Source organism: Phycomyces blakesleeanus, assembly GCF_001638985.1.
Source record: "Phycomyces blakesleeanus NRRL 1555(-) unplaced genomic scaffold PHYBLscaffold_3, whole genome shotgun sequence".
NCBI classification, from domain to species: domain Eukaryota; kingdom Fungi; phylum Mucoromycota; class Mucoromycetes; order Mucorales; family Phycomycetaceae; genus Phycomyces; species Phycomyces blakesleeanus.
In genome coordinates, this window is record NW_017265136.1 from 401,210 (window position 1) to 413,424 (window position 12,215).

At 34.9% G+C, this 12,215-nt stretch overlaps 4 protein-coding genes across 4 annotated transcripts; 3 read left to right on the forward strand and 1 right to left on the reverse strand.

Annotated features, from left to right (window-relative positions):
• Positions 1-406: 406 nt before the first annotated feature.
• PHYBLDRAFT_163389 (hypothetical protein) lies at positions 407-987 on the forward strand (the record flags this gene model as incomplete). Its single annotated transcript, XM_018434788.1, has 3 exons — positions 407-443; positions 510-672; positions 726-987. 3 exons carry the CDS (start codon positions 407-409, stop codon positions 985-987), a joined length of 462 nt encoding a protein of 153 aa, XP_018296313.1.
• Positions 988-2,459: 1,472 nt separating this feature from the next.
• PHYBLDRAFT_154347 (hypothetical protein) lies at positions 2,460-6,398 on the forward strand (the record flags this gene model as incomplete). Its single annotated transcript, XM_018433315.1, has 13 exons — positions 2,460-2,575; positions 2,708-2,800; positions 2,970-3,146; positions 3,247-3,310; positions 3,440-3,812; positions 3,893-3,910; positions 3,988-4,013; positions 4,120-4,215; positions 4,305-4,724; positions 4,826-4,923; positions 5,007-5,336; positions 5,434-5,958; positions 6,086-6,398. The coding sequence occupies 13 exons, from the start codon at positions 2,460-2,462 to the stop codon at positions 6,396-6,398; spliced, it is 2,649 nt and encodes an 882-aa protein (XP_018296314.1).
• Positions 6,399-6,822: 424 nt separating this feature from the next.
• PHYBLDRAFT_79613 (hypothetical protein) lies at positions 6,823-8,240 on the forward strand (the record flags this gene model as incomplete). The annotated part of the gene is made up of 3 exons (XM_018443480.1): positions 6,823-6,985; positions 7,119-7,940; positions 8,044-8,240. 3 exons carry the CDS (start codon positions 6,823-6,825, stop codon positions 8,118-8,120), a joined length of 1,062 nt encoding a protein of 353 aa, XP_018296315.1. The 3' UTR covers positions 8,121-8,240.
• Positions 8,241-8,249: 9 nt separating this feature from the next.
• On the reverse strand, positions 8,250-9,901 carry PHYBLDRAFT_130609 (hypothetical protein). The gene is made up of 6 exons (XM_018429378.1): positions 9,878-9,901; positions 9,591-9,698; positions 9,279-9,440; positions 9,064-9,166; positions 8,716-8,947; positions 8,250-8,608 (listed from the first exon to the last, which is right to left on the reverse strand). The coding sequence occupies exons 2-6, from the start codon at positions 9,645-9,647 to the stop codon at positions 8,374-8,376; spliced, it is 789 nt and encodes a 262-aa protein (XP_018297127.1). The 5' UTR covers positions 9,648-9,698; positions 9,878-9,901; the 3' UTR covers positions 8,250-8,373.
• Positions 9,902-12,215: the final 2,314 nt, after the last annotated feature.

The window sequence follows — 12,215 nt, forward strand, 5'->3', positions numbered from 1 at the left end:
TACGAAGTTCCTGTCTGAAACATAATAGCAATATGTCTGAACCATCATTGGATCATCTTCAAGAAGTACTTAAACTATTATCGCAAAGCAGTCGAGAGGACTCATACCCAGGGTGACTGTATATATCTCAATAAATATAAATATCATAGATAAAATAGCTTTTATTAAGAAAGCTCGATTTGACTTGATCTTTTAAACAAACGATAAAAAAAGAGTCTCAAGGTACTTGTCGTCCCAACCTTTCCAGATACACAAATATAACAGTTATAATAACTCCAAACACTTGAGAAAGAAGCATCAAGATGAAAATGAGGCAATATTTAAAATGATCAACGAACTTCCTTCTGTCAAAACTGTTGATTTATCTTAATTGAATGAAGCTTGTGAAGAAAACGAATTATCATTCATGACACGTTCTACGACTATTATAACGCAGATAGCTGGTAAATCAATAGATGTTTAAGTATAAAACATGATTTCTTAATAACACATTACATAGGTACTCAAAGTTGAGATTCAAAGCATACTTAAAGAAACAAAAAGAGGCGTGAGTGAAATATGCCAACGGTTACTTGTCGGAATCCAGAAGTGTTACCAAGGCAGCAGAATAGGAATCAAGACAGCTCCCAAAGAAAAGGTTCCATTCACTACCCAAATGTGCCCCAATACACAGTTATGCCTCTTTCGAAGACAATAATTGCGTTTTAAAATGCTAGTTTTTCTAGTTCTATGAAAGGGAAGAAGGCTGCTCCTGTAAAGTTGATAAAAAAGAAGATAATGCAACGGCTTAAGAATCTTGTGGAAGTATGTTTTGTCGACGAATATATCATCAGTCAGGTATGTAATGCTTGCAAAAATAGGAGCCTTTACAATATTGCTGCGGCTGCTTCAAAACAGAAAGTCCATTCAGTGTTGCGTTACAGTAACACCAATTGTGACATTATCTGGAATCGCGATGTCAATGCGGCAAAGAATATGCTTGACTAATTTATGTTTACTGCGCAAAACGAGAATCAACGACATTTCTCATTCCGGCGGTCACAACCACAAGTATAAGCTTTTTTTTTTATTTAGTTTCAGTATGTGATTAACAAGACTTCCTGACATATCCGTACAGGTAACTTCAGGAATCTTAATTTATTTTGATTCGTCTGAAGAAGAAGAAAAAGCTAAAATCGTCTGAATTTAAAGTAGACAAACTGAGTGGGTAATAAGTATGAATACTTTTGGATCAGATATAATTATCTGATGCTAGACAGCAAGACACAAGCGGGTGGTCCAGTAAAATTGAGATGTGTCAATCTCCTAGTATCAGCAATGTTTTAGACTTAAGGTCTAGTGGCATATATTGGTATGGCATGTATTCCTTTTATTAATGCTTTACAGAACTCGAAAAATAAATAAATAAGGCCATTTATTCTGAGGTTTAAATAAAGTATATACACATTTAATTCTTAATCTTTCACTCACTTGAGGGTGTAAATGCGGCTACAATGCTTTTGAAACATATATCTGTTTGTCTTATTCGAGAAGAATAATTGACTATTCACCTTTTTACTTTTAACCAACAGTCCTAATGCTGTAATAACAATAGTTGTAGTTCTTTGACTAAATGGTACATATTTAAGAACCAAGTATATGTCTATGTATATATATATATATATAGAATCTCCAACAAAAATTTCCATTTATTCTTATTTAGACTTTTAGCGGTGGACCTCTGGACAGGGTAACCTACCCTCTCAGCACTTTACTTGCAAAAGTGGATCGGTCCAACCGCCGCTTATTTATTTTTATATATATAATATTACATTAAATTAATGCAAAGTAAATAAAGTAAGAGGGAGAAACATGACTCAACATTGGAAGAGAGAGAAAGAAAGAAAGAAAAAATAGAGCGTTTCTTATTTAATCTTTTATTTTTGGGTTGCTTTTATCCTAGCAAGGAAGAAGTGTCCAGGTATAGAAATATAAGTCAAACTTTCTTATTTGATTGCCGAGAAACCGGAATTATTATTATTGTTATTTTTTGGTTTTTAGTAATGCAATTATTTAGGGTACTATATGTGTTTCAAAACAACTCTATAGGATGTTTTTATGAGTATTACATATTTAATTGGTCAGATATATTATATGTGCTATACAAGCCTAATGTTAGTTAAAGACGGGATCATGGTAATCCAGTATTTGTTGTATTGAAGCCCAGTTGATTTTCTTTTTTTTGAAATTCTCTTGCAAAGTACCTAATTCAGGGGGAAATTTCTGTAAATGGATTGAATAGCTGTGATCATTCTTTTTTCCTTGTTCGGTCACTAGCGTCTTTGAGACACAACAAGCTTGGAAGGCTTATTGACATGAGCACTATAAAACCATCACGAATGATTGGCTTTGATCGGCGGTTCCTTTGGCTTCTATTTCCAGTACTTGTCGCAATCTACATTGCTAATCAGCGTGACATCATGACTATTCCTACCGAACGTCAAGTTTTGCCTTCTAATGTCAGACCATCTCATTATACTCTCACTCTCGCACCTGATCTTGAGGAATTTGTATTTGAAGGAAGAGTTAAAATTGAGCAAGTATAATATCTCTCTCTCTGTGCAATTAATTCATTTGGTCAATCATTTTTATTCGTATTATTATTAATAAGCGTATTAATTCGAAATCCACTTTGTTTTACTATTTATCCTTGACTTCTTCCCTGCAGCCTGGACGTCAATGATGCATCTAAAACCATTGTAGTCAACGTACAAGAGATTGATATAAGCTCTGCTGTGCTATCTGTTGTCTCGGGTGAAACGTAGGTTTTCTATTTATTTATCGATCGATTAATTCCAATACCTTTTACCAAAAAAAAATCAATTCAATTCAATTCAATTCAATTCAATTCAATGCAAACAGATAAATAGATTATGTCTTAACTTATACCAAATAATACATTAATGGGTATCTTTATCAATTTTCTCTAGTCAAACTTCCACCAAGATTACCTATGATGAGGACCTTCAGATTGCTACCCTGTATTTTGCTAATGAAGTCAAGGCTGGTTCCAAGGCAGTACTTGACATTTCCTTCAAGGGTATCTTGAATGACAAGATGAATGGATTCTACCGCTCGACATACAAAGATTCCGAAGGAAATACAAAGTATGCTTTCTATTACTAAAAAGTCTTTAAAAGTCTGAAGCCTATAACATTGAACTCATTAATCAAATATTAAAATCCAAAACAAAATAAAACAAAAAAGGTATTTAGCTTCTACTCAATTTGAAGCCACTTCTGCCAGACGCGCTTTCCCTTGCTGGGACGAGGTAAATAATGAACACATGCTCTAGAATGATATCATATCATATCTAATCCGATCTGATTATTAATTAAAACCAATTTTCTCTCTCTTTCTTTCTTTGTGTGTATGTGCTCTTAATTTTATCAATAATAAGCCAGCGATAAAGGCAACATTTGATGTTACACTTGTGGTCCCTACTGAGTTGACCGCATTGTCTAACATGGACGTAGTTTCTGAAGAGGTACACGACTCCAAAAAGGATGTTGTCTATAGAACAACACCCATTATGAGCACATACTTGTTGGCTTTTGTGGTTGGTCCTTTCGAGTATATTGAGGCCTTTACATCCGGAGAACACAATGGGCGTAAAATCCGTTCTCGTGTGTATACTCTGCCAGGTACAGCCTATCAAGGTCGCCATGCTCTCCAAGTATGTACAGAGGCATTGGAGTACTTTGCAAAGGTATTTGGTGAACCATATCCTTTACCCAAGATGGACATGGTAGCCATTCCCGATTTCGATTCAGGTATATTGATTGAAGCCTTCCTCTTCTTATTATCATTATTTACAAAAAGAAAAATACTAATATGCATATAAATTTTTTAGGTGCCATGGAGAACTGGGGTAATTACACGCTTGGTTTTAATAGATTATTTTTTTGTTGAACATCTTGCTAACTTGTTTTCTTTCTTTCAATGCAGGTTTGGTTACCTACAGAACTGTTGCCGTAAGTACACATGCAATTCACTCTTTCCTTCATATATAAACCTAAGAGAGAGAGAGAGAGAGAGAGAAATACAAACAGTCAACTAAAACAAATTAAAACCACATAGCTTTTATTTGATGATGAACGATCTTCAATCGAAACCAAAAAGACGATTGGCTATGTTGTGTGTCATGAACTTGCCCATCAATGGTTTGGTAACTTGGTAAGTACATAATTAATTAACTAATTAGTTAACTCACATAGTTTTTCTAATCCCCTCTATTATTATTCTTTTTTTTTTAAAAAAAAAAGGTGACTATGGAGTGGTGGGATCACTTGTGGTTGAATGAAGGTTTCGCTACCTGGGTTGGTTGGTTTGCTCTCGACCACATCCACCCAGAGTGGGACGTCTGGACAAACTTTGTGACAGACTCTTTGCCCTCAGCTCTCGTTCTTGATTCTCTCAGATCTTCTCACCCGATCGAAGTCGCTGTCAAGGATCCTAAAGAGGTCTCCCAGATCTTTGATGCCATCTCATATCTCAAGGGTGCGAGTGTCATCCGTATGTTGAGTTCTTGGTTAGGCGTCGAGACGTTTTTAGAAGGTATCCGCCAGTACATCCAGGCACACAAATTTTCGAATGCTTCTACAGATGATCTTTGGGCTGCCTTGAGTGATGCTGCTGGCGTAGATGTATCCGAGTTCATGACTCTCTGGACACGTCGTGTTGGTGTAAGCATATACTCAAAAAAAATGAAGCTCTTTTTTTTTATCAAAAAAAAATCCAATACCTCTAACTATATTGGCCGTTCGTCATTATTCTTCTTCAATAGTACCCCCTCTTGAGAGTGACATTGAATGGATCTGGATCTATTACTGTTACCCAGACCCGCTATCTTTCTACTGGTGATGTCAAGGAAGAAGAAGACGAGTAAGTTAAATATGAAAAGAAAAGAAAAATTGTCAAAATATTCACCTTTTTTGTTACATTTCTCTTTACTCAATCAAAACTAGTACTATTTGGTGGACACCCCTCAATATTCTCACCCCAGAAGGTCTCGAAAGCTACACACTGACAGATAAATCTCAGACATTCTCCGTACCTTCACATGGAATTTTTAAGATCAACGCTGGTCAGAAATCGATTTACAGAGTCAACTATCCACTTGAGACCATCGAGATCCTCTCCAATGAAATCAAAAAAGGACAAGATGGCCTCTTGAAAGATTCGTCAGACAGAATTGGCTTAATTGATGATGCTGCTAACCTATGCATAAGTGGAGATCAAAGCACAGTTGCTTTCCTTCGTCTTGCTCAAAACTTTGAGAATGAAACCGATTATTTGTAAGTCATTGGTATTTGTATTAGTAATATTTTCGTTTATGATTACATTGTCTCCTAAGCTATTTGTTTTGACTTATTTTAAATAATATATATATAGCGTCTGGTCCCAAATTACCATATACCTTGCAAGAATCAAGCGCGTGTGGGGATACCAGCCTACCGAAGTACAGGATCAACTCACTGCACTAACCCGTCACTTGTTTGTACCCGTAATTAACCGCTTGGGATGGGAGTTCCATTCTACTGAGGATGATATCACAAAAAGCTTGAGAGTTATGGCTATTGACCAGGCTGGTGACTCCAAGGACCCTGCCACAATCCGAGAGGCCAACGAACGTTTTGATCGACTGATCAAGGGTGACAACGATGCTGTGTACCCCAGTGTTCGCGGCGAGGTTTATCGTATTGTTATCAAATCAGCTGAAACCGAAGAGGAAAAGCATCAAAGATTCGAAGAGATCTTGAGCATTTACCACGATGAAAGTCTGCCCAATGATCAGCAGTTGAATGCACTTAAAGCACTTGGTTCGATCAAGAGCGATATTCTTTTGAAGAAACTCTTGCAAATGAGTTTAGACGAGAAGCAAGTTCGTGCACAAAATATATTCAGCATCATCACTCCGTAAGTTCAAACTAGTTACTTTTTATAAAGACGCGTGCAGCAAAAGAATGTTTATTTATTAATCTTAAAATAATCTACACAAACAATACTCTTTCTTTCTTTCTTTCTTTTTTTTTTAAAAAAAAAGTATCGCAAGAAACCATGAAAGTCATGCTTTGTATTGGGAGTTCTTTAAAGAGAACTACTATCTCTTTGAAAAGAAGTTTGTTAACTCCATAAGTACGCTTGGTTCACTTGTTCAGTTAGCCATCCAAGGATTTGTTTCGTTAGACAAGATCAAAGAGGCAGAGGAATTCTTTGCGGACAAGGAAAAATCTCCGTATGTTCGCCCACTCGACCAGGCGCTCGAGGCTGCCAGAGTGAACGCCAAGTGGCTCTTGAGAGATCATGACAGTGTAGCTTCCTGGGCTAGTGCCTATGCAGTTGCCACACAAGTATAAATTAATCAAAGTAGCAATATCAATACAATATCTACAGCTACAGCTACAGCTACAGCTACGCCTATAATCATAGTTCTAGTTATAGCTATAGCTATAGCTATGGTTATATTTATAACCATAGCCATAGCCATAATAATAATAATAATAATAATAATAATAATAATAAAACATCATCGACGTTTCAAAATGTTTCAATTTATTTCAATTTAATTTAATCATCTTTTCATTTCTATCTTTTTGTTCCTCCTCTTCCTCTTCCTCCTCTTCTGCTTCTTACTATTCTTATTTTATTTATTCCTATCTATCTATACTTGAATTATATTTTTTTATAGTTGAGCATAAAATAAACCTCGAAAAAATAAAATAAAATAAAATAAAATAATATTTATATATATATATATATATTTTTTATAAAAAAAAAAGAATGAATGATAATGGCTACGTGAATTGGTCCGATGTAAAGGAGACCTGGTATAATCAATATACTAATTATGGAGAAGCTTCTCTCAATGTTATTCGCCATTTGTTTGAACCAGAAAAGTTCTTTGCAGAAGAAAGCACTACAGTCAACATGCCAATTTTCACCGGTAATAAATGCTACTGATGTTGACAATAAATAGAGGCACTGAATCTTATTTTGTTTTATAATCTCTTATTGTTGTTAATCCTGTTCAACTTTACGCATCAAACTTCAATGTATTTTTTTTTTCATCATCTTAGGTAAAGACCCAATTACACAGGAAAGAGTGTTTTTGATTCATAGCCTGGTCTGCGCCCAACTGCAGCAAATGTTAGCATTAGTAACCAACCGTCGTGGTCTACCTGATCCCGTCATGCCGTCTTTCCAACGACAAAATTACATTGAATTATCCCCATGCAATATTGACAACCCTCAGGCCTACAAAAAAATGGAAAAAGAAGTAGCGAAGATGAACAAGGGACGGGATCGATTGAGAGTGGCTAAAGAAGAGCTAAAATTGGCACACGCGTTGATAGAAGCAAAACAGTATGTGTTTGTGAGTCTTGACATTGAAGCCTACGAGGAGGACCATTCGATTTTACTGGAGATTGGCTGGTCGATCTACGACTCCAAAACCGATCTTTATATGGACCAGCACTATATTAATAGTTCCTACCGCCACTTGGTCAATGGGAAATACGTGGACAACCAAAAGTTGCGGTTTCAGTTTGGGACGTCTGTGTGGTGTACTCTGAAGCAAGCACTCGAAGAGCTACGCAAGGATCTTGACTGGGCTGTTGAAAGAGACGGTGGATTTGTGCTGGTGGGACACGGATTGGACTCGGATATCAAATATCTTGCTACCCAAAAGTTCAAGTGGCCTGGACGTTGTATTAATGGTAGTGGCAGTGGCAGTGGAGGAAGAGGAGGAGATGTTGATAATGTGAGAATCAGTGCAGCAGTAGCTATCCTTAATACAGACACGATGTATGGTGCATCAATTGGTAACCCAACCAACCCACCTTCGTTGGGAACTACATTGAGTAAAGTTGGAATTGATGCATGGTGTCTCCACAATGCAGGTGAGTTAGTGGGTTTGATTATTATTATTTTTTGAAAGTATCATGTTTATTTCGGGGGAAGGTTTCTTTTGACAGCCGAAACTATTTATTAATATCTTTTTAGGAAACGATGCACACTATACGCTTCTTTTATTTATGACCTTGATTAACTCTACTCGAGCAACTCATGGAAGTGGGTAGGATACGTATAAAAGTGATCCATGTATATATATGTATATATATTAGGGGAAAACACATATATTTTTTAGCTTTACTTTCAATTCAAGATCTAAATAAATAAACAGTTCATTTTCCACACATACATATATTCACATTTCTTTTCTTTTCTTTTTCTTTTAATAATAATAATAGCAACAATAATACTAAAGAAAAGTTCGTGGTAGAAAAAACAAACACATACACTCTCTTTCCTTCATTCTCCCTTTTATCTAGTTTATTGGGGTGCAGGCTGCTGCTGTACAACAGCTTGACCATAACGAGTAATCATGTCCTTGATGGTTAAATAGGCCTTGGGAACTACTGCGGGAATACGGGGATCAGCGGTTGGAGGCAAGATAAGGCTGTCAAGGCGAGTACGGAGCTCGGTAAAGGCCTGTCTGGTGTAGGAAGAGAGGTGGAAACGGAATCGCAAGAATTGGGCAAACACAAATACAGACATGACACGCAACCTAAGCAAACAAACAAACCAATGAATAAATACCAAGATTATACTCATCTTTTTTTTTTGGGATCAAGGAGATTGCTTGCAAATATATATATATATAAATCAACTTACTTGAAAAGTCCAAGAATCAAACGACCCATAATACCAACAACTTCAATTTGGGCAACAAATCTCATACCAGGACCATAGTTCTTGTCAGTCCATGTCTTGATCTGCAACTGAGTCTTTGGTTGCCAGCTTGTAGTGGAACCAGCGGGTACAGGGAATATAGTGGGAATAATACTGGTTCTGACATAGCCAAGCGCATGGAAAGTGCTGAATGATACATAGGGAACAAGACTCACTTTAACCAACCCAATAAATACATAAAATATATGACATGATTGTAAGTACACGTATAATATATATATATATATATCTGCGAGTGTGGAGAGAAATATGTGAATATTTTAAGCTCACCAGAAATAGGACTAGAGAACATCCAGTAAAGAGCCAAGAGAAGGTACTGAGCATTCTCATCCATTGCCAACTTCTGTGCAAATGGGGCATTAAGTTGAGGGATCTGAGATAAAAGTATTAATACAAAACTCTACGCATCCTACACAAAAACACAACCACTACACACGAACACACTAGAAAAGATATAGTAATATATATATATATATAGTACTTACACCGTGGGATTTGTAGATGACAACACCATAAGATATAATTGCACCAATGTAGGCCATTGTGTAGCCCTTTGTACTGGAACTAAATGTCACAAGAGAGATTACATACAACAAGGCACCGAACAAAGTCAAGAGGTGACCTGTAAACCAGAGGAATTGCAGGTTCTATTGAAGTCAATTAATACTTGTATATACTAACACACATATTTTTGTGGTTCTCTATTGTAATAAAAGAATAAAGCATAACAAAACTCGGTAGTATTTGTTGTAAAGAAGTATTATCTCTTTTATTAGTATGCGGAAAAAAAAGGTTACCTTTGCCATCGTAAGCACACGGACTTGAAGAGGTTGAGATGATAATGGATTGGCCATTATTTAGAATCTAGAATAAGTATATGTATATACGTGATTACGCGTAAAGCTGTTTATATATATATATATATAATTAAAATAAGTTGGAGATAAAGATAGGTAAAATATATATAATTATAATTATAATTATAAGGACTAGAAGAAGAAGGAATATATAAAAATGGCTTGGTATAACAAACAAGCAGGGCAAAAACAAGGGCACAGAAACACAAACACAAACACACGCACTTGTAATTATAGGCCGACAGACCGACACATACGCACACAGAGAGAGATTGAACAGTTGAGAGTTTGATAGTTTTGAGATACGCCTTACACACACACACACATACACACTGGCGGTCAATATCTGGCCAGTCAGTCAACCAGTCAACCAGTCAACCAAAAACCAGTCAATCAGTCAATTGCCAGTCAGTCAGTCAGTCAGTCAGTGATGGCACGGTATGGAATACTACAGATCATTTACTAAACTTATGATTGGCTGGTAATGGTCTCACCAAAGATGGCATTCAAATATTGATTGTCAGTTGTGCGCGTTTCAAGATTGCAAGGGTGAACTGATGTGCAAATCGAAATGGTTTACAAGTTTATGTTTTCAATGATAGAAGGTATCTAACAAAATGTTTCCAGCATTTCGGGTAAGTTTGTTTCTGTAATTACAATGATGATATAACAGCTACATAAGATAAGATAATATAATATAGTATAAAGTATAAATGCTTTTTATTTATTTATTTAACTATTTATTATTGGGAGGACAAGTTCGAAGCACAATTTCTTGTACGAACTTACAGCATTTTTTTTTGGTTCTTTATTTCACTCTCTACTACAATTGAAACCATAACTGTAATTGCAATTGGAATTGCAATTGGAATTATGATTGCACTGTAACTACACAGTAACTGTAATTGTAATTACAGCTGTAATTGTTTCCAAAACAGAAAACGTGCAAGGTCTGTGCACGAGATTATAATGTGTATTTTTAAGAAGTACACGAGGCAAAAGATGCAGGATTCCTGCATTGATTTCGAATAAATACCAAAAATAATAATAATAATAATAATACTAGTTTTATTATTCTTATTTTGTGCCAACGAAAATGTTGCTTGTTATTTTAACAAAAAGAATAATAAGAATAAGAATAAAGTTAAGAAAATTCCAATTAAGAACTTTATAAACACACGCACATACATATATATATATATGTGTGTGTGTGCGTGTGTGTGTGCGTATCTTTGAAAAAAAAAGAAATCACTATAGTAACTTGATAATTTGAAATTAGGTTCCAAATTAAGAATTGTAGTAAAAAATAAAAAATCAAAAAAAAAATCAAAATGGGCATTTTTTTTCACTATATGATGTAAGTTCTGTAACCATAACAACAAGAACAGTAATAATAATAATAATAATAATAATAATAATAATAATAATAATAAAGTAGGCTAATAATTACTTTTAGTACGTTTGATTATTATCGTTTTCGTAGACAGTAAATTATTCTTCAAACAATGAATTGGAGTGTATCACATTGAATATCCAAAACAAAAAGAAAACAGAGCAAATATTGTAGCCTACTATTATTACTATTATTACTATCGTACTGGTCTGTGTTGAATAAATATTATAGGTACTAATCATACGAGTCAAGTGTATTGTTCTTAATTGAATATTGTCACACATTTTATATTATATATATATATATGTATATGTATGCATGTATGTATGTATGTATGTATGTATATATATGTATGTACTCTACTGTACTGTATTTTACTAGTTGGCTTGTAATTGATTAATGAGCTGATTACAGCTATTAAATATAAAAGTAATTATATATGTATATAATTAAATATATATGTATATATATAAAAAGAAAGAGAATAGGAAGGAAGGAAGGAATGAAGGAAGAGAGGGAGAGAGAGAGGAAAGGAGAGGAAGGGAGAGATTATGTACTATTGAAAAAAGTTGCTTTAACCCCGTATTCTCGGGCTGACAAAATACAAAATAAAAACTAATAGGCAAAATCCCAAGTGATTTGGAATGGAGCAATAAAAATGTCCGACTTTTTGTTAATTGATTATAATTGATTGTTATGACATCGTTATGTGGCAAGTTTATTTTGAATATAATAAAATAATATAAAAAGTATATGTGTATGTCAGTTTGTCTGTATGTATGCGCGTGTGTGCGTATGTGCGTACGTGCGTGTACGTGTGCGTATGCTAGTATGCTAGTATGTTTATACGCTTATACGCTTGTATGCTTATATGCTTTTATACTTGTATGCTTGTATGAATGGTATCCTCGTACGATAAAATTGATATTTGACACCCAACATTTAATTTGATCCATCATATTATTATATGCTCTCTACACAACATCATACTTGATATATATTTGGCACCTGTACGTCTCTGCCTCTATATATATGTGATATATATATATATATGATATAAATATTTCTATTTTGCACGAGGAATTTTCTTTTTGTTTCGGATGAGTGGAAATAAAAAAAAATGTACGACGGCCAATGACTAGTATCCATGGCAACACAGCAATTTCCAAAAA

Coding starts and splice junctions, on each gene's coding strand:
- PHYBLDRAFT_130609 (XM_018429378.1), bottom strand. CDS start 9,647: ATGGCCAATCCATTATCATCTCAACCTCTTCAAGTCCGTGTGCTTACG. Junction 8,948..9,063: donor GTTCTCTAGTCCTATTTCTG/GTGAGCTTAAAA, acceptor GGTTGGTTAAAG/TGAGTCTTGTTCCCTATGTA. Junction 8,609..8,715: donor TTGATTCTTGGACTTTTCAA/GTAAGTTGATTT, acceptor TTGTTTGCTTAG/GTTGCGTGTCATGTCTGTAT.